The sequence below is a fragment of the Hipposideros armiger genome, unplaced genomic scaffold (genome assembly GCF_001890085.2).
Source record: "Hipposideros armiger isolate ML-2016 unplaced genomic scaffold, ASM189008v1 scaffold_18, whole genome shotgun sequence".
Taxonomy (NCBI): domain Eukaryota; kingdom Metazoa; phylum Chordata; class Mammalia; order Chiroptera; family Hipposideridae; genus Hipposideros; species Hipposideros armiger.
Genome location: NW_017731368.1, coordinates 3,226,271 through 3,248,090, shown reverse-complemented (window position 1 = coordinate 3,248,090; position 21,820 = coordinate 3,226,271). Strand labels below are relative to the sequence as shown.

The window sequence follows — 21,820 nt, the reverse complement described above, 5'->3', positions numbered from 1 at the left end:
GGGCAGAGAGCCTGCCTTGCCAGGCCCTGCACTTACGGATCAGCTCGGCAATGGCCCTCTGGGTCCGCTTTTCCAGCTTCTCCAGCTTCTTGGCTACATCTCTCTTCAGGTCCCTACAGCAGGGAGGTGGGAGAAGGCCGGGGGTTGAAGGCGGGCCTGGCGTGGCCTTGGGGCCCCCTGCCCGCGGTCCCTCGGGCATTAGGAATCACACGCAGCTGTGTGAAGAGGCTGCCCTGGGAAGGGGGCCAGGATGCGCCTCTCTCCCTTTCTGCATTCTCCAAAACCTAGCTCAGCCATCGCCCCCAGTCCCAGTGCGGCAGGGCAGCCCCAGACCCACCCAACACAGGGGGCTGAGCACGGGTGTGCAAGGGCGGGTGCTTTCTCAGGGGCCGTCTCCCGGTCCGGTCCCCTCAGTCACCGTCAGGGAGTGATCTGCCCGGCCCACTGTTGGTCCTGCTGCTCCTCCAGTCACATGTTCACCTCACCACCAGGAGCTTCCAGAAGTGCACACACGCCTATTCTCCCTGGCTCTGGGTTTCCCAGGACATATGCCCCATGCTTTTGTCTCATCAAACAGAACACCTCCAGCTGGTGCTGTGCTTGACACAGACTCGCAGGCAGGAGGGATACGGTCCGTTGTACCTCTGGCCCAAGGGAAAGGAGAACACAAGCCCCCAGGCCACCAGGCCCTCTCACACCCTTTCTCAGCCCAGTCAGGAGCGCCCTCATCTCACAGAAAACTGAGGCCAAACGGGAGCAGGCTAATTGGCGGCAGAACCAGGACAGAAACCTACGTCCACCCTTCCCACCATCTCTCCCCCACTCTGCAGCTCCCTGAGGGCAAAAGTCAGCCTTGCTCAAATGGGGCTCTTGGAGGTGGGGCAGGTGCTCCCCCCTTCAGAAGGAACTTCTTGATGGGACTGCTGCTTCCCCGTCTGCCTGCGCCCCTCGCCACCCTCCAGGTGTCATCGCCCGTCACTTCCCTTTCATTCTCCATCTATGTCCTTTGCGGCACTTACTTCAGGCAGTAATTGTCTTGTGTGGTGTGTGTCTATGCTGTGTGTCTCCCCACTGTGAGGGCGGGAAGGCCCAGCCTGGAGCCCATGCCCGGCACCAAGAGCGCCCCAGTCAGTCTGCACTCGGGCTCCACAGCCAACACTCACCAATCAGGCTTCCGGGGTGCGAGGTTGGCCAGGTCCTGCGGAGGGAGGAGACACACGTCAGGGCTGGAGGGGCCCAGTCCCCAAGTAAGTAGGAAGACTTGGGACAGAGGTGGGGAAAAGGCAAAGAACAAGGAAGGGTAAGGGGAAGTAGGGAAGTGGGAAGGAAATAAAGAAGTGAAGAGAAGAAAGGGGGAAGAGGAGAGCAGGTGGGGAAGGAGAACAGGACCCGTAGATGCAGCTAGGGAGACTGCGCCAGCAGTGATGAGGCACTCACCACTTCTTCAATGACCGGCTCAGGCTTGGCAGCCTCCAGCTGCTCCTTCACCTTCTCTTCCACTAGAGGGCGCAAGACAACAACAGAGGCTGGTCAGAAAGGCCTTGCCACTCTGGTGACATTGCACACTGCAGCCACAGCAGAGGGGAAGACAGTGCAGGCAGGTCCCCTGGGAGACCCTGGGCTCTCTTATCCTCACCTCCCCCTAAGCCCCCAGCCAACCAGACGCGAAGACCATGCAAAGGCAGCTCTGAAGGAAGGGCTGAGGTTTCCCAGGATGAAAATCCTGGGGCAAAGGAGGGCCGGCAGCAGGCAGCCAGCTGGAGTAGACAGAGCCTAGACTTCTAGTCAGGAAGGACGGATGCTACTCTCGACCCCAGTCTCCCCAGCTGTGAAACAAGAGTGGTCTGGACACATCCGAAGTATGGTTCTGTGAGGGGCCTGGAGGACGGGCTCTTCCCATAACCTCCATGGGCTCCTAGGCTCTGAGGACGTTCTCGGGGCCCTGGACTGACCAGGGCACAGGTGGTTTCTTCCCATCCTACTCTTAGATGTGTGCTTCCAACACCTAGAAGTGGCCTGTCCTCAGGTGTGTCCGGGCTGCACCTAGCTGCTGACAGCAAGCACCATGGGCGTCTGGGCAGTCTGACCAGGTGGGCCCTTGCCGCTGTGGACAGAAGCTGGGAGCACTAACCCCAACCCTGGGCTCTGTAGGTTTCCTCCAGCCCCCCTCACAGTGGTTCCATGTTCCTTCACGGCCCCCCAGCCCTGCCTCTTGTGCTGACCCTGCCTGAGGCATGGGAGCAGCTGCCCATCCCTTTCTTCTATCCTGCCATACTGCCCCTCATCGTGCCACTGGCCCCACCACAGTGAGGTCCAAACCATGAAGCAAACCAACCACCAGGGATGCGTGGGAATCTCAGGGGCAAAGGAGATGAGGAAGCAGACTAGGGTGTGGCTGAATGGGCAACAGTTTAATCTTCTACAAGATAACTGTATTTATTCATTTATTACTCGTATAATTAAAAACTGATAACAAAAACACAGAATGAAAACAGGGCCAGGGATCTGCGTGATAAGAAGCGCCCCCAGCATCTCCAGTGTAGACAGCCGTGGACAGGCCACAGCTGGCCAGATGCTCCTGGCTGCTGTGCCGCGCCCCAAACCACGACAAGACTGAGCAGCCCCTGGGCCGGGCCCCTCCCCGGGCCCCTCCCCACCGGCGAGAACACCTCGCCCCATCCTCCGAGCTCTGGCACTGTCACAACTCCAATCCCGGTGGGCATCTGCCTGCCCACAGCTCTCTGAGCACCTAAATGGTTGGCTCCTCGTAAATGTGTCTCACTCTGACCCTCCAAGGGTCCCCAGGTCACTTCTACTTCTCAGTCCAGAGGGTTCCTCTGAGACGTGGCCTCTTCGCTCCAAGGTCCCTGGGAGGCCTGCAAGGCAGGGCAGAGCAGGCACAACAGGCCTCTTCCTGCCCTCACCGCCTCTCTGCGCTCGCCCAACACTGACTAGTTGTGCACCTGCCACGAGATGGTGATGGAGGGTCTTATAGGCCCAGTTTCTAGCCCTGGCATTGCCAATTATTCTCCAAGAGAGGGCGACACCTTTCAAGGTGGAGGCAACTGGCAGTGCCAGGGAGCAGACGCAGAGAAGCAGCTCACCTACCTGCAACTGGTTTGGCCTGCGGCACCCTCCTCTTCTTCAGGTCCTCATCCTCGGGGACATAGTTCCGCAGCCTGAGTTCCCTACGAGGGCAGAGAGAACAAGCAGAGATGGAGTGAATATAGGACAGTCTCGTTCACGTGCAGGTCACAAGCTGCTCACTTCCCACTTTCCTCTTCTCTCCGGAGATGGCGTGGTGACGAGGGAAGCTTGGGAACAGAAGCATCAGCAGGAGCAGGTCCCTTTTCTGAGCCTCAGCTCCCTCGTCTGCCATTCAGTAGCCGGCTGGCTGCTCTCCTAAGGCCCTGCCTGCAATGTAGGTTCAAGTCTGGAGGCGGCGCTAGGGATGCCTGAGCAGCATTCCACGGAAGTCTCTCCTGGGTCATCTCCCTTTGACAGTTAAGGCAACTGAGGGTCAGAGAGACTGTACCATTTTCGTAAGGTCACACAGCAGTGGTTGCAGCATCTGCGACCAAGGCAAGGTATGATCCCAGGAGAGGGTCAGTGCTCCGAGCTGTGTGGTCACCCACTGGTTCCCCAAGCCTGGCTTCCTTTTCAGAGCCTCTGTGCCCTGAGGCCATTGGTACAGTCCCTCAACTACTGGTGGCAAGGGTCTGTGTGTGCTGGGAGTGGCCGGCAAGGCTGAGGGAAGAGGCGTGACAGTGTGCCAGGCTGGAAAGCCACGGGCCACCTGGATAGCCATGAGAACTGCACAGGCCCCGCCCTGGCGAGGTCTTCTAAAACGCTACCAGGGCAGACCCTGAGACCTCGGTGAAGGGGGCAGCCACGAGGGACCTCAGTCACACACTGTGACCACCAGCAACCATGGTTTATGTTCCTGTGGGCTCAGTCGCCTTAGGCAGGGCTGGCTGCACCAAGTGCTCACTGGGGTTCTCCCTGGGGCCCTGCCCTCCCCCCACCTCACCCCCACACACAGAAGCTTGTCTGCAGGAGGAGGGGCTCCTGGATGACTCCAGGGGCAAAGTGAGAGTTCCCAGAGGCTGCTGCTTAATAAACGTAAGACAGCCACTGGGTCAGACCATCTAGGCCTTGGGGGAGGCAGAAGTGGCCGCCCCACCTGTCAGCCAGGGGAGCTGCAAGGTGGGTCCTCTTCCTCCCCTACTGCCTCTTCTGAGCCCTTTAGAGGGCTGCTGGCCCCTCACACGTCCTGGGCCTCCAGGACAGGTGACATTTTCCCAACAGGAAGCCTCCCAGTCTCATCTACCGAACCCTCTGTCTGCCAGCCCAAAGCACGGACGTTCCCAGCCCCGGGGTAGGGTAACGTTCCCCAAGCTGAAGCAGCAGGTGTGTGTGACCACAGTTAGCAAGTGGCAGCGGTGTGGACTTCGGGGCCTTCTGATGCCAAGTTCGGTCCTTTTCACCAGCTCCCCCGGCCCTTTCCCTTCTGCCAGGGCCCTGAGGCCACAGCCCCAGCTGCCCCCCTTCCCCCGGTGCCTGCCTCAGGCCTGGTGGCGAACGTTGGGTCACTGAGGTGTCAGGAGAGAAAGCGGGCATGGTCTGTGCACTGACTTTCATTAGCGACGGGGTGGGGAGAAAAGCGGAAGAGAAACTGGGTGTGGGGAGAAAACTGCGAGGATTAGTAAAAAAAAAAACTGTCACTCAGAAACCGCTCCAGGGATCTGTGAGAAATCAGCAGGGGAGGCGGCTCCCAGCAGCAAGTACCCCTGCCCCCATGCCCGGGCTTCAGAAATGCAGCTGGAATGAAGGAGGACACAGCAGGGGGACAGGAAGAGGCCAGAAGCAACGGGCAAGAGCAGAACCGCCCCCGCAGCCCTGCCACCCGCTGTCCCAGGCTCCCGGCCCGCAGCTGAGCGCTGGTCAAGCTGTCAAGAACTCCTGGGTCCCAGTCACCGTACATTCTGGGCCTCATTTTCCACATCTGTAGACAAGGAGGCTATGCTGGGCGTGTCCAGCTCTGAGCTAGGTCTGGCCTCCTGATTCACTGTGAGAGCTAATAAAGAGACTGCCCCTCACTCATGCCCAATTTCCCACCCCTCCCAGCCCCCACGCCCGACACCGCCAAAGCGCAGGTCTCAGGAGAGGTCCCGGGCCCTGGTTCTGCTGGGGCCTGGCCCTTCCAGTGCAGGACCAAGGTTTAGCCCCAGGCAAACAACTTCAAAAACCTGACAACAGATAGAGTTTAAAAAATCTATTTGTTGGCCTTGGAGAAGTACCAAGGCAACGAGGATCCGAGAGGCTGCAATCGGACAGACAGATGGGCAGCAGGTGAGCCTGACAGGGGGCACCTCTTTCCCCTTAAAGCATGTGCCTGTCAACAAGCAAAACTTCCTGCAACCTTATGGGGCTGAAGAGAAAAAAATACGTGTTCAGAGCAGCCAAGAAGTAGGGGCCTTGGCAAACCTTCTGTTGTGACCCCCCCCCCCACCTGACCCCCATCCTCAGAGTAGCGGGGAACCTGAACAGACCATTCTTGAAAAGGACTGAAACACAGCTTGGCCTTAGCATAGTCGCTGACTGGCCTGCCCTGGGGCAGGATGGGGGACTGTAACTGGGAGAGGCGAGGGTGCTTCTGCATCAGTCCTGAGAGGGTGGGTCAGGGCATCTGGAGAGGCCTGTCTGCCGGAAGCTGGAACAAATTCTCTCCAGAGGAAAACAAGTTATCTGGAACCTCAAATTATCTAGAACTTTTCATATGCAATATCCAGGATTCAACCAAAGCCATGAGAAAAAATAAAGACAAAAGAAATACTTTCACAGGTGATCCAAATATTGGAATGATCAGAAATGAAACGTAAAATAACTGAAATTAATAAAAGTTCAGGAAGGTAAACCACAATATGGAGAATTTCAGCAGAGAATTTAAAACTGTAAAAATGAATCAAATGGAAATTCAATAACTGAAAATATAACCAAAATTAAGAACTCAATAAATGGGCTGAACAGCAGTTTAGATTCAGGTAAAGAAAGAACTAGCGAACAGCAAGGTGGGTCACAAAATGTCCAGGCTGAAGCACAGAGGAAGGAAAACACAGAAAAGGGCATAAGAGACGTGCAACATGATGAAAAGACCTAACAGGCATGTAATTAGAGACCCAGAAGCAATAGTTAAAGAGATAATGACTGAGAATTTTACAAAACTAATGAAAAAACATCGAGCCATGATTAAAGAAATACTATGAACTCAAAAGAAAGACATACCTAGGCAAATCATTGTCAAATTACTAAACACCAGAGACAAAAGAGAAATTCTTAAAATAGACACGGGGCCGGCCGAGCACGTTGGTTAAGAGCTGGCTTGGGACGCCAGCTCTGAGCAGCGGGGCCCCAGTTCGGATCCCACATGTGGGCCAGTGATGCTGCGCCCTCTACAGCTAAGATGCTGAACAACAGCTCAACCTGGAGCTGGGCTGCTGTGAGTCGCCGGCGACGGCATAGGCTGCAGCCCCTGCTGTAGTGGGCTGCCATGAGCTACTGTGAGTGGCTGGCAGCCAGAGTGAGCGGCCAGCAGCTGGCATGAGCTGCCAAGAGCCGCCGTGAGCCGCTGTCCAATGGCCAGCAACCAATCTGCCTCACCCGGGAAGAGCACAATGATCACAATACCAACACGGGCCAGTGAAGTGACGTCCTCCACAACTAGACTGAAGGACAAGGACAGCAGCTTGTCTGTTCCCCTTCTCTCGATTCCCCAACACTGTTCCCCTCCCCCAATTCCCCAATAAAATCTTTTTTTTTAAATAAATAAGTAAAATAGACAGACACGCAACAGTCAAAGGAGAAGCTAAGACTGACAGCTGACTTCTCAATAGAACAGCAGAAACCATACATCTACTGATAACGAACGGCCTTCAAAGACAGACTTTTCCAGACAAAGAAAAGTTGTGAAAATGAGTCACCAGAGGATCTGTTCTTCAAGAAACACTAAAGGAAGTACTTTAGAGACTGAAAATGATCTCGGATAGAAGCCCAGTGAGCCCAAGGTCTTTTAGGACCCTGCCTTTTGCACCCATGTCCTGGGCCACCCACAGTCCCCTCCATGTGGGCAGCCATCGTCTGAGTTCAGCCTGTCTGTCTCTCCCACAGGAGGCAGACACAGCATACCTGCACTCTCACTCCCTCTGATCTAGGGCCGCCCAGTGTTCCCTAAACAAGGCTAAACTTCTGAACCCAGTCCTGGCCTCATGCTATCCACTTTCCCCAGTGGGCTTCAAGAGGTAACTCAAGCAGGTGGCACTGTGAGCAGTCCCTCCCCTTCCCCAAATGTCCCCACCCACCCCAAGGCCCCCTCTTTGCCTCACTACCCAGAACACGGCAGCCATCATACCCCATGCATGTGGTTCCTTCATGGCTGTCTGTCCTACGTGCCCTGCCCCTATCAGACCCAGCTCTGGCACGGGGTCCTCCCTGCAGGCCTGGGAGGGCACAGGAATTCAGAGAGGGCCCTGGGAAAGAGCTTTCCGGGTAGCCTGAGGCTCTCCGGGCCTCCTAAGTTTGGGAAGACAATGCAGGAAGCAAAGAAGTTGTGCCCAGGAGATAAAAAAGGGGCAGAGATGTGGCTGGGTCAGGGCAGCCAACTCAAGTGACTTCTGTGGTCTTTGCGGCAAAGCAACAGGGCGAAGCCCGAGTTCACATCCTACTGAGTCTCCTTAAAATGGGAAATGTGCTTTTCCATCTCCTCTCCCTGCTTCCTCCCTGGTGTCTGGGGAGACATGTCAGGTGCCTGAGCAGGTATGGTGACCACTAGGAGGCTTCCTTAAGGCCAGCTGCAGGGCACCCCCGGGTGTGGGCTGGCCAGGGAGATTCTGGGGAAATCACCCCTTGGGGGTGTTTTTCACTCCTTCCGTAAGTGCCACTCAGGGGCGGGGGGTGGAAAAAGTTGGTGTTCTCTGTAAAATGTGAAGCCCAGAAGCAGAGTTGAGTTCTGGAAGGTCAGAGTGAAAGGAAGCTTCCAGATGACCTGGTCCAATCCCTTCACTAGCAAGTAAGTCTCAGAGAAAGTCTACATTGCTCATGGAGGTGTCCCAGCCCCTGGCCGGCTTCACCAGCTCCTTCCTGCTGCCAGTCTTACCCTTTGGGGTGTTAGCCTCACTTCTTCTCTCATTGCTCTGGGGCCACTCCACACACACACCCCTGTCCTGGACCCCTGGAGAGAGGCCAGGATGGAGCAGTCCCACACGGCCTTCCCACTGAGAACAAGGCCCTCCCACCTGGCTACCTGGGTTCCTTTTTCCCATACAGGCCCTGTCAGGGAGAATTGTCCTGAGGTTCTCCGCATAGTAACAGGCTTTGGGGAAAGTCAGGGCCGGGAAGGGCCTGCAGGCTCCTGGGAACCAGCACTGGCTGCACATATCAGCAACTCTGACCACAGAGGGCTTTCAGTTTTGAGTATCCAGGGCAGAGACGCGGTTCTTCCAGGAACCCACACACACTCCTAATAACCTTGTTTGCTTTAGGCTTCACACACTGAGACGCCCCTATGGCCCCAACACAAACAACATGGCCTTGTTTGGTGCTGCCAGAGGCTAGACCCTGCAGGCCCAGGAAAATGAGGTGAGAGACAACTATCCCAAACGTGCCCACAATTGCTTGCTCCAGAGCCTGATCTAGTCATTTCCTTCAAAACCCATTAAAATGTTGAAACCCCAAGACTACTTCTTTGGTCCTTGCCTGCTCTTCATAGAAATAGTAACAAACAGGGACAAGCAAAACAAAATGTCCTACAGACAAATGCTTCTGGCAGCATAATTTGTAACAGCCATGGGGCAGACACCTCTGGGCTCTCTTCTGGCAGAGCGCCTGAGAGTAGCCTATGAGCACCTTCCAGGGGATGGCCAAGACCCTGCGGGCACAGGACGGCTCAGGACAGCGCAATCAGAACACCTGGCCATGGGGGGAGGGGATGGGGGAATCGGGGGATGGTGGAAATCACCATAGGTAAAGTACAAGATCAGGATGGAATGTCACCGCAAACAGATGGGATACAGGACCATTCTCAAAACTCCTCTCAGCTCTCCCAGCTGCCAGGACCCTCCCTCAGCCCCTAAAATCACAGTGGGTCACAGGTGTTAGAGGCAGAAATAATGCAGTTACACCGTCACCTTAAAAACAGGGAGGACAGAATAACCAGAGCCAGCCCGGGGCGAGACCCACAAGGGGACCCCACCAAGACAGGTTGACAGATACGCTCACCCAAGCTTACCCAGCCGAGCCAGCCCAAGACCCGCCGATAGCGCCAGCTATCTAGCCTGAGGGATGGTTTAGAAACAGCCAGCAGCTGCTGAAGGCAATGACCAGGGCCAGGCGTTAGTTAAGTCAGGCTTCTGCCTCGCTGCAGCTGCCATCACATCTGGGTCACATGGTCTGCACCCACACCCACCCAAGACTGCAGAGCCCAGCCCGGGTTCTCTAAAAATGACAGCTGAGCTCTGCACCCATCCCACCTGAAAACACATAGCTAATATTCATTTAAAGAACTAGAAACAGCTGATATGCCAAAATCCAGAACTAAAAAATTAATTATGGTAGTACTCTCAAAGAAGTGTTAAGCAGCCACTGAGAACTGTATAGGAGTACACCGAGCAAAAGATGGTCAGGCATGGTATGCAAAAAGGTCGCAGCAAGAACAGCAGGACATGCACAGGTACACGTTAATTTGTACTTTCTAAATTTCTCACAACTGGAAAAGAGCTGTAATTTATGTACTTGATCAATTCAAATTTAAAAAGAGGAGAGGGGTAATGGTTTATGGCAGCTGAGCTGAATCCCAAAGGGCCCACATGAGAACTGGACAGGCCACACGGGCCGTCTGGGGCCCAGGTGGCTGGGGGACAGCAGCCTGCAGTCTCCTGGCCCCCACCCTCCTGGGGCCCAACCTAGCCCACAGACCACGCTAGGGAGATGGATGGAGCTCAACCCCATGGGGCTGCAGACTGCCAAACAGACCCTCTTCTTTCGCCACCCACTGCCCACCCTTCCAGCCCCAGCTGAGAGGGCATGTGAGACAAAGGCCACAGCACCTCCCCTCTTGGGGGCAGCCCTGAGGATGAAGGTGGAGCAGAGCCAGGCCTGGCCTGCCTCGGGAGCTTGCGGGGGGAGGACAGGAGTGTGCCATTTCCCCATGTGACATGACAGGGCTAGATGGGCTCAACTGTTCTCCAAGACGGGGAACAGGGGAGGGGTCCCAGTGCCGCTCTACTCCCTCTCAGGTGGGAGACCTCACACAAGTTGCGTCACCTGCGTGAACTGTGGTTTTCCCACTTCATGGTGACCACACCCATCCCAGAACAGGGAGGATGATTTAATGAGAAAGGCTTTGGAGGACTGAATGTGGTGACATACAAGATGAAGACTTTTCCACGCAGAAAGGACCCAGCCGGCCCTACCCTCCGCACACTTAGAGGGGAAGTGCACGACCTGGTCACACAGCAGAGTCTGCTTCCCACTGCTTTGCATGACACCGCCTTCCTGCAAGCAGTTCTCTCGGAATTCATGCTCCCCCATTCTGGGGCCTTCCAGAGCAGCAGGATCAGGAAAAACAGGGTGGCTGCAGGTCTCTGGGGTGCTGCCTCAGCACAAATCCTGGAGCCGCGCTGATGTCTCTGCTCATGCCTGGGACACCCCCACCCCATGGGCAAGAGGGAGGTAACTCAGGAGGCAGAGGTGGGAGCTATTCAGGTGGTGACCTCTGGAGTGGGGCAATGTTTGCCAAATCAAGCTGACACCATGGTTCACAGACGCCATCCTGGGGACCCATCTCACAGACCACAGGTCTGCCATTTGCCAGCCTAAAGGGTTCGGGCGCCAGGCCAGGTCTGGGCAGGGCCTCAGCTGGGATGGGACCTCTTCACTTGGAGTTGGAGAACCGGTTTTCCATCCCGAAGCAGGCAGGTTCATGGCCCAGTTTCTTCTGCAGGACGTGTCACCCACCCCCAGGTGAACCACTGCCCCTGAACGGTGACTGCTCCAGCTGGGTGTAGATGTCGATCCAAAGCCCAAAGGAGGCAGTGGTTGTGAGGGCTGAGGGTTTGGGGCTCGCTTGTTCAGGCACTTAACAAGACACGCTCCCCTGCCCCATGGCCGATGGAGTGTGCAACACCTCCCCTCTCCTCCACCTGGCAGGGTGGCCATGACTGTCAACCACAAGCCCTACCTAGACACGCCTCCATGGCACACATCAGCCGACCTTCCACCAGGAGGAAGTGGCTGAGGGCTTAAAAAAACAAAAGCAGCTGACGTGAACATCCTTTTCTGTGGGCCAGCTTTCCAGGGCCAACAGACCACATCTTTCTTATCTAGGCAGTAAGAGGGGGCTGTTAGAGATGAGTCATGGACACCCCTGCAGAGGTGTTCTTAGCTGTTCTTAGCCACAAGGGAAGGTGGGCTGGGAGAGTGCAGGTCTCGCCCAGGGAAGCAGGGGCCCTTCTGGAGGGGGGGTGCTCGTCTTTTCTTTCCGCAGAGCCTGGCCTGGGCTGGGGGACCTGCGAGGGACTGACTCCCCACCTGATGGTGATTTGGTTGTTATGAGGATGGATCAGGATTTATCCTGAAGACAGCAAGAGAAATTTTAAAAAGGAATTGTGATCTACAGATTCTGTGCAATTCCAATCAAAATCCTAGCAAGCATTTTTATAGATATTCGGGAGCTGATTTTACACTTTATAAGGAAAGGCAAAGGAACTAGAACAGCCAAGACTCTGAAGTCTCCTTGGGCAGACAGGCAGGAGCACAGGCAGAGAGAAAGGTGGGTGACTGTCCAGCATGGCTGAGGGGCGAGGCCCTGGGGTGCCTGCCTCCAACTCTGCTGGAGTCCCATTTCCTCAGACACAAACTGAGGAAATGCACTGGCCCCACAGCGCATCTGGGCGGACAACTGGATGTGCTAAACGATGCTACTCAACTTCTTTCCCAAGGACCATCTCCCGTACCAAGTAAGGGGCGCTCTACGAAAGGGTTCCTGGCCACTAATTTCTTGGTCGCATAGCCTTACTTCTACTTATCACCCAGTTTGCCCAACTACTGCCCTATTTGCAAAGTTGGCGCAGGCCTATGTAAAAGTTAATTCTGCCTTTTCCAGGAGTGTCTCGAGTCCTTTAGCTCCCTCAGGAGGGCCTCAAAGTGTCTTCCTTCTGCCCAGATCCCCAACACCATCCTGGTAAACGCTATGGTATTTGTTCCATTCCCTAGGGAATCGAGTTTTGTTTTTCCCCCCATCTTTCAGTTGAAGATACCCAGGTGAGGAGGCTCACAGAGGCACCGTGACTTGTCCAAGGTCAGAAAGCCGATCATCGGCAGGGCCTGGCCTTGACCCCAGGAACTGCTCCTAAATCCCGAGTTCTCTCCATCTGTCTAGTTCCTGCAATTTTGGTGCTTGCTGCTGAACAAAGAATTGCCTCAACACCTGTTATTTCCCCTAAGTCCTGTGCAGTGTAAAAGAAAGTGCACAACAAGCTCGCTAACATCAACCAAAGGAACGGGCCACCTGCCACCTGCCTGCGCAGCGCCTATGAGGCCACCATTACGTCTCCCTCGCTATTCCAGTGGCCTGTACAGAGGGGGTGGGGGATGTCTGTCCATGCCTCTAACAAGGGGTGACATCACTCCCCTTCACACGGCTGGTTCACCCCTCTGGGCCTTCACTGCCCAAATCCGACCTTCGGGGATTCCAGGCCCAATTCAAGAGGCGTGTTCTCCACTAGGCCTTGCCCTGCTGCCCTCGGCTGAAGGCAGCCCTGAGCGGGCACTGCACTCTTCAGGGCTGCCCACCTGGCACCTGGGCTGAACTGCACTGAGGCAGGCTGTTTGTACCTCCCAGGAGCCCAGACACTTACTGGTGACTGCCCTCGGAGGTCACCCCTCCCCGTTCCAGCGGAGCTGGAAGGTCGCCCCTTTCTCCCCAGTGGCAAAGGGGACTGTGGTGGGGCTGTGGCCTAGGGGCGTTGGAGCCTGTTCCCAAGCCATAAGCATCCTGCTGGGAGTCCCTTTCCAGACTTGGGGTATAGAGAGGAGAAAAGTCCCCCTTGCTTGCATGGTGGACACAGACTGCTGCCTCCTGCTCTTCCTGGAAAGCCCATGCCCAAGCGCTGCACCCCGTAGTCTGGGGCTAAAGCCACACGGGTCTGGCCCCTTAGTATTGGGCCCAAGGCTCTGCCCTGCCTTCCCTTTGCTCTCAGCCTGCTGAAGTCAGCAGAGTCCACATTTCCTGGGGGCTACAAATGCTGACACAACTCCACTCCAAGTTGAGGCTGGGCTTCCTGACAACCAAGGGAGTGACTGAGCAGCAGGCCCTGCCCAGTAAGGGATGCTGAGAGAAGTCAAAGTCCACCTGCCCACGGTCTCTGGATGGACAGCTGCAGAAGCGAGCTCCCGGTTACCAGGAGCTGCTGACCAATTCACCATACTCCACTGCCTCAAGAGGCCAACCAGAGAAAAGCGAGCAGGACAAGTCGAAGCAGAACCCAATTCCATGGCCAGCTCGTGTGGCCTCTGGGCTGCTATGAGCAAAGGAACAGGGGCCTGCACTTGCCCAGTCAGTGGGCTCGGCATGGGACTTCAGAGAGGGTGTCATGCTCCATCACAAATGACCCATTAAAACCTTCCGAGTGAGTGGGGTCTCTTTTATCCAGAGCTCATTGATAGGAACCTGGAACCGTGCGTCCCCTTCGCGTTCTTTTTCACCGTGTTTTTATTATGAAATATCTGAAGCACACAGAAAAGTTCAGAGAGTTAACACAACACATGAATTCAGCTCCCGCAGAGTCAACAAAAGCAACATTTTGTCATATTTGAGACAGGTTTGTCCCTCCTTCTCTCTCTTTTTAAAGAAATCACATATTTTAGCAGGTTAAAGCTTTTCCCTAATTCCGTTTCCTCCTGGCTGCATCTGCCCGCGACTAATCTGAGGCCCTGTGCCTGTTTGTTCTGCAGCTTTTGCTTCACAGCCTGACCTGTTACACACACACACACACACACACACACACACACACACACACACACACACACGCCAATTTGTTGCCAGTCTGGCTCCCTCCAGAGAAATGGCAGCTCCATGTGGGAGGAACGCGTTTTGTCCACTACTGCCTCCCAGGGGCCTAGAACCCTGGACAAATCAGACAACCAGTTTAATTGGTTCTTGTTGGCTGAATAACACACATATTATTGTGTGTGCTTCTGAATTTGACATAAAAGTTCCTGCCCTGCATGTCTCAATCTGAAGCCTACTTTTCCCTCCATTCAACGAAACGTTTGAGATTTAATCACATGGTTCACCAGTCCAGTCTACTGTATGACCCGCCCACCCACCTGCTAACCAATGAGCCTTCTCTTTTTCATTAAGGAGGCTCAGAGACGGGACCTCCCAGCAAAGCAAAGACAGCCCAGAAATTGGGACTTGAGGCTCCAGCCAATGACTGAGAACCCAAGAACAAACCAGAAGCAAACCAAAGGTTCTCTCAACAGTTACCACAGAATGGGGGAAACTGCAGGCACCCACCCCCACATCACACAAGGCTGGGATCACCAGACAAAGGAGCAACCATCTGGCCTTTGTCGCTGTCACCAGCGAGGGGCCTGTGAGGTGCTGGGGGTACTAAGGCCCAACAAGAAAGCACAGAGCACAGTGCTAGGGTAGCGAGGGTCCCGGTGCTGTCATTTAACATCCCAGCCTTTCAGCACAAAGCTGTGACCATGACCATCTCAGCCCAACTAAGGTGGCAGGGACCCCACAGGGCTGCTGTGAGGACAGCGTGAACACACCTGGTAGGCTGTCAAGCCGTGTGTACACGCACACACCTCTGGAACTGGAAGAGCCCTGTTTCATTTGAGATGGGCTCCTGAACAAGGCAGACAGGAGGGGCCTGCGCCTGGGAGGGTTCCACTCGCACTGGTGAAGGCAACACGAGGCTGTGACACCAGGAAGGCCTGCTCCCAGCTGCCAGCCGGCTTCCTCTGGGGAGCAACCATCCCCTTCTGCAACACACCCTCCATGAACAGCCCACAGAGGTCAGCTTCCTCGGGGCACCAAGATCTGCTCCCCCAAACGAGGAGGCCCCTGCATAGTCCCTGTGCCTGAAGGAACTGCTCAGGGCCAAGGACACCAAGGCTGCCTGTCCACAGACACCAAATCTGACCCCAAGCAGAGCTCCCCAGCTAGCCTTGTGGCCCCAGCTCAGGGCTGGGAGTGGGTGGGAGGACAGGGACCCCCCAGAACTTCTGGCATGGAAGGGCTAGCAGACATGAAGGCTGTCCCCAGCTCATGGAGAAAATCGCACAGTCCCCCCCCACACACACACACACACTGGCTCTGAAAACATTTCCCAGGAATGTTTTAGGCAAAGCAGCCTCTGAAGCTCTACGGAGGTTCCAGCACTCAAGTGCCTGCAACCTCGGGTAAGAGATCTGTGTTTGGGAGACTTCAGTTGACTCAACCAGATGACAGGATTTGGCAAAATAAAATAGTCTAAGTGAACTACTGAGGGGGTGGCGGGAAGGCAGAGACAAAAGAAAGAAGAGACTTCAGTTGACTCAACCAGATGACAGGATTTGGCAAAATAGTCTAAGTGAACTACTGAGGGGCTGGCGGGAAGGCAGAGACAAAAGAAAGCAGCAGGGGCCTCGAGCAAGGAAAGGAATCTCAGGCGGAGGGGAGGGCGTAGAGGCAGTGCTGTCAGGGTGCTGTCAGGGAGCGCTGAGAGGCGACATGGGAACCCAGGGGAGGCTGGCCCAGGCCGGAGGAGGGGTGGGCAGAGCTCAAGCCCAGGGAGAGTCTGAACCTGATTTTGCAGGTGCTACGCCACGCAGAGCTTTTAGGAGAAGAGGGGACATGTGGTGGCTGAGAATCAGGTGGCCAATGGGGGAGGGTGCAGAGGAGGCTCCAGCTAGGGAGAAAGGTAGGTTTTTAGGTCTGAACCAGGCAGCCATGGGGTGGAGAGACCTGACCGCGGTGTTGGGAGGACATGGGTGAGCCCCTTGTTAGGGGCTCGAGGAGAGCTGCAGGGGCCTTACCTGTGCTTCTCAGCTTCCTCCTCCCCGTCTCGGAGCTGCTTAGTCTTTGGCTCCCCATCTTCCTTGTCCTGAAGAGAAAGGGAGAAAACCACCTGCTCAGATGACTGTTCCTACGTCCAGTCCACACTTCCCAGGCAATTAATGAACAGGACATCTTAGGAATCGGACGCCCTGGCAGGGACCAGCCTGGCATTCCAGCCTCTGAGTGGGGCACATGCCCGCTGCAAGTGACTGACGGGCACGACGCTGGAGCCTCACTCACCCGACTCCTCTGGAAGAATGAAAAAGCCCATGGCCCCAGCCGAGGCCCAGGCTCGGAGCGGCCTCACACAACACTAGCAGGAGCCAGAAGGTTTCAGGTGTGAGCAAAGCTGGTGGGTGGGCTCGCACTGGCAGGCCACCAGCCCCCTTCATGGGTCTGGATGGAGCCACCTGCTGAGCTGGGAGAGCCTGGGGAAGAGCGGCCACCAGCTCTCCAGGCAGGACAGGCCTCCAGACTCCCGTTCCAGGCCAGGGGCCTCTCCAGAAAGAGGAGCGTAACTCAGACCAGGACCGGGCTTGCAATCACTCACCCCTGCAGTGCATTCAGGAACTAGTTTCAAGTTTCTATGGGAAAAAGTCCTTCTACATCTGGCTCTTTTGTCTTCCTCCTGCCACGACCTCTCTGCAAGGCCTGAGAAGTCATGGTCATCTCAACCTTGACCTAGTAGGCTTGTTCTCCAGGTGTATGGAGGCCCCAACAGAAGGACACCACCAACCACACTGCTCCCAGCGCAGCACAGAAAGCCTTCCTGAGCTTTCTCCCTCAACACGTGACTATTGCTGCTAGATCAGTCTTACCCTGCAGACAAATGGACACATAGGAGGGACTCCCTGCACCTCAGGGTGGCCCTCTAGGGGAGTCAGTGTTTACTTCACTACTGACGTGGCCTGCCTCTGACTCTGGCTGGAGCAGTGTCCTGAGATCTGTAAGCCACAGGGACATAAGAAAGATAAGACCAAGCTGGCACTGACACATAAATCAGAAGTCAAAGCTGCATGTACTGCCTCTCCTAGGAGTTTGTTTATGCCACTGGCAAGTGCCTCCCCGAGTGCCGAGTGCCGCTGGCCCTGAGTCACTTCCTGCCTGTGTTCATTGTGGAGACCTTGAGAACACACAGACCCCACCATTCCTATGGGGGTGAGGACCACCGAAACCAGGCTGGCGGCACGGCCCAGAGACAGGCTTCTCAGGTGTGAACAGAGATGCACCCCCTCATTCTCTGAACCCAGGGCCGCTCGGTCTCATGGGGACAAGGCAGCAGGAACAAGTGACAGCAGCTATGTGAAAGAGGTCAACGTGGTCCTGTGTGGCGGGTGGGGCATTCCTACCAAGGGGTGGGCAGAACTTGGGTGTTACATTTGGGGAGACAGGAGTAGGAAGGGCATTCGTGGAGGGGAGCACAGCTTGAGCAAGGGCAGGGTACGGTCTGAAGAACACGCAGGTGACTGGAGCAGCAGTCTCGGTGGAGGTGAACGCTGGTAAGGTTGTCAAGGCAGGTGGGGCCGACCAGGGCTCTGGCCAGGGTTCCAAGGCAACAGGAGCGGGAGGGGAGACTGGGGAGCCTCTGGAGGGAGAACCAGAGGCCTTTCTTAAGAGCCTGCAGACCATGTTTGGCATGTAGGCCCAGGGCAGGGAGGCATTCACTTGGTGATAGCCAAGGAGGGAAGGGAGAGCAGAATACCAATGTGTAACTGAGAAACGAGTCAGGGTTCTCCACGTAGCTCCCGGGGCTGCTGGGGCCCGGGGGTGATCTTCCACAGAGGCCATGATACATGAACTCCCTCTCCCCCACCCCCCAACTAAATGCTGGCCGATGAAGCAGGCCAGAAGCCAAGACACTCAAACACAAAGCTCCTTGCCAACTGCCAGCCAGCAGACTGATGGCCAGAGGTGCCTGCCTCGGGGAAAGGGGGCGACGGATGACTCCCCTTGGTAAGGACAGAGGCAGAAGAGCAGAAAGGCTCAGCTGTCCCCTAACGTGGGCTGGTGGGCAACCCCGCAGGGAGGCTGCTTTCCATGGGGGCTGTTAACCTGGAGCAGCTGGTGGAAAAGGGTGGGAGCTGTGGGGACAGCCTTCGGGAACGAGTCCTTTGCAAACACCATGCCCCTTTCCAGCCCTTGAGCAAGGGCAAACTCAGTGGCCACAGCTGCCACCACCCTCCTGGAATCCCAGAGACACTCAAGTGCCTCGGCAAAGGCCAAGTTATTCATTAACAAAGGAGAAACCACCACCTGTCTAAAGGACGTTTCAAAACTGCCCAGCAGTTTGGTGGGTGGGGTGCAGCACTGGTTGAGGATGACCCCAGCCTGGGACGCTGTGCTATGCGCAGGGGCCGTGAAGAAATGCGTGAGGGGCAGCAGCAGGAGAACAAAGACACTGGCCACACAAACGCGGGGACACGGCGCGCCAGCCTCCCTGCTAAACGGCGATGCCAACGGGGCAGTGAGCATTCACGAGAAGGAAGATGGCTTTTGGGCGATCCTGGCCTCGGCCACCAGGCAGGACCCTCACTGCCTGGGGTGGGGGAAAGTGTGCAGCAGCCTCAGAACTGGGGGGGCTGGCAGGACCACCGCCATCAGGCCCTCATTTCAATCCATGGGAAGCCTGGCAGAGGTGGCTCGGGTCTGGATCAAGGTCCTCCTGACCCCCGCCCTGGGTTCTCACCAAGGAGACGACAGAGAATGCATAAAGAGTGGCACCTGGTTTCTAAAAACAGCTCTGCTCCTGCCCACCCCCATTCAGAGCTGGCCGTGTGCACTCAGACCGGCCACAGCCAGCCGGAGTCCAGGTCTAAACACTGGCAGACACCCATGGGAGGAGTGCAGGCAGGCCCCAGGTACACAGCATCCCGGGGGGTCTGGAGACACCCCGAGACCCTTAAATCTGACTCACTGCCGTTATAACCCCTCTTACTCATTTCCCCGCCCTTCTGCCTCCTTCCCAGTCCTGTTCGTTACTTCCCCCCTCCTATACCACCGGCACAGGCCCCCACCAAAACCGAGCCCACAGCCATTCCCCTCCGCTCCTGCCAGCCGGCCGGCCACCCCCTTCACTCTGGAGGACAGAGCTGCCTGCTGCACTTTTCTCCTTTTTTTTCTAATCCATCTCCCCTAAATCTCCTTCCACCTTTTCCATCATATCACTGGCATCCCCTTCGAAGACACCGGTCGGATCATACTGTCCCTCTGCTCACAGCTCTCGCTGCTCCCCGCACCCCAGGACGACAGCCATTCTCCTCAAGGTCCAACCTCCGGAGGCCCCACCACTTGCCCTGCAGGCCATTCACACTGGCCCCCGTCCAGAACACCGGGACCCTGTCTCAAATCCTGAAATATCCATTCTAACACCAAAGAAAACCTACCCTCTGGCCAGTTCTGGAGGCACCTTGTGGGGTTCCCAGGCAACGGGCTCTGTTGTTCCCTCTGGGCCCAGAGCACGTCAGAGTCTGACCCTAGGCCCAGGGCACAAGCCTATGGTCATTCCTATTCATACCCAGGTCCACTACCCCCTCCTCAAGTCCCTCTCAGTATGGGGGCATCTCCTGGAGCCCCTCCAGGCCGAGCCCAGAGCCTGGGCTAGACAACCTTTGTGAACTCTTGGCCAATTACACTCCTGTCTCCACCAACTCTACAAGAGCCCAGCTCTCAAGGAACGCTGGTGGCTAGAAGGCAGAAATGCCAGCCTGGACCCGGGTCCTCCCCACAGCCTGCTTGCCTTTCCTGGGTGTACCCCACATTTCTGACCCCAGCCCAGGTTTTCACACCAAGGCCTTGGCCCTGCCCTCACCTTCCCCAGAGCCTGCAGGAGGAAAGGGCCTCTGAGGCAGGACTTCGAGGGCTCTCAGAAGCAGCCCTGCCCCAAACAGGGCCTGCCTCATGTTTCATAATGCTCGAAATCCTTTTGCCAGGAACATAACTTTTACAAATAAAACTAGGGTTGTGCAAATCGATATTATATTTCTTCCTTAAATGTACGATAAGACTTCAGTGCAGCCATCTTGGCCTGAAGTTTTCTTTGCGAGGTTTAGGTACAGGACTCTACAGATTTTCTATTTCTTCTTGAGTCGGACATTAACCTGTATCTTTTAAGAAAATATCCATTCTACCTAAGTTGCTGAATTTACTAGCATACAGTTGCATATAATTATTCCCTAGTTATCCTTTTAATGCCTGTGGGATCTGTGGTGATGTCCACTGATACTGATAATGTAGGCCTTTTCTTTTACTTTATTAGACCAGCTAGAGGTTTATCAATTTGGGGCCATGTGCAGACTTGGTATTTTAATGATGTGTTTGCTCCCAAGTCTCCTCCTAGAAGGAGCCCTCGCTAGCTGAGTACACCTGCCTCTGAATGGTATACGAAGTGGGGTGGGGCTCAATCCATATTTGCTGCCTGAATGGAGGACCACTACTAGAAGCTCAGTCAACCACCAGAAATGCAGAGGAGGGGTGGGGAGATGGGGGGCTGATGCACCTCTTCCTGCTGCCCTCCCCACCCAGGCAAAGAAAAGGGTCCCTCTTCCCTGGGGCCCCCGGTCTCCTGTGTGTGCTGGGTCTGCCCTGGGCACAAGGATGAAGGAAACAAAAGCCCTGCCCTCAAGGATCTCAAGTCTATTCAAAGGAGCAGACTTAGAACATGTAACTCTGCCACGAGTGGTGAGGAAAGCAGGTGAGCGCAGGGTTCTTGTCTTTCCGTTAAATGTTTTGTCTACTTGGGAAATTGGCATGGGACAGTGCTGTCAGGGAAGGAGGTAAGTAGCCCTTAACTCAAGTCTAAATGTCCTATGGGAGGCTACCAAGGGGCTCCAGAAGGCAGGGCATGCCTGGGGATGGTACTGCCTGGCACAGACATGAGAGCAGAGCAAGGGCACCGTCAAGGCTTGCAGGGCAGAGCCACGTGGCCAGCCCGGCGGGGACTGATGGAGGTCGGGGTAGAGGGGCTGACAGGGCCTTCCTCCAGCGCCATGGGTGGGCTGAGCCGGCAAAGGACCACGCTCTGAAGAGGCCCTCTGGCAGCCTAGGTGAGACGTGGGAGGAGACAGGTGAGATGCTTCACTGCCAGTCTGGACCTGTCCCAGCTGTGGTTGGTGCGAATGTGCTGGGGAAGGTGGTTAAGATTAATGAGAGCTGGGAACTGCCATCAGTGGCGGCAGTGCTAGAGCAGAAGTGCTTGTGCTGAGGGGACAAGGAACAAGCCCCTGCTTCATCCTAAGAGGAGCTGCTGCCTGAGCTCCCCCGCAGAAGAGAAAAAGGGAGGCAGGGAAGGGTGAACAGAGAACGCTCCAACTTCTGATCTGGGTTCCTTCCACCATTAGTCTGTCACTGCCCAAGGCCAAGGTGTTAGCTCAACCTCAGTGCAACTGGTGTTTTGTACCCAGAAATAGCCCTGCTGTTCAACAATCAAGAGAACAAGGCCCCAAATCCTAATGCCCTAAGAACAGGTAAAAATGACCCGAGTTTGAGCCTTTCCAGTTCTGATTTGGGCCCGGGGTGGGGAAGTCAGAGAGAGATGGACATGAATTGGGGCGGGGACGCAGCAGGAACTGACAAAGCTGAGGGTGAACCTGGCAGGTTTCACAATTTCACTCTGTTGCCGGGTCCTCAGAGCGGAGGGACTTCCTGTCGGGTGGGGCTGTGGTGGGAGCTGGGTTCCAAGTGCACTCAGGGGGTAGGGGGTAGGGGATAGTGGGTAGG

The 21,820-nt window shown here is 55.8% G+C and overlaps 1 protein-coding gene across 1 annotated transcript in view; it reads right to left on the bottom strand.

Annotated features, from left to right (window-relative positions):
• CCDC12 (coiled-coil domain containing 12) overlaps positions 1-21,820 on the bottom strand; it is a 47,163-nt gene that overhangs the window by 440 nt on the left and 24,903 nt on the right. Inside the window, exons 3-7 of the mRNA XM_019632791.1 lie at positions 16,084-16,151; positions 3,109-3,188; positions 1,438-1,499; positions 1,164-1,198; positions 37-113 (exon numbers count right to left, since the gene is read on the bottom strand). Coding sequence (XP_019488336.1) covers positions 37-113; positions 1,164-1,198; positions 1,438-1,499; positions 3,109-3,188; positions 16,084-16,151 — 322 coding nt within the window. The remainder of the gene's footprint in view (positions 1-36; positions 114-1,163; positions 1,199-1,437; positions 1,500-3,108; positions 3,189-16,083; positions 16,152-21,820) is intronic.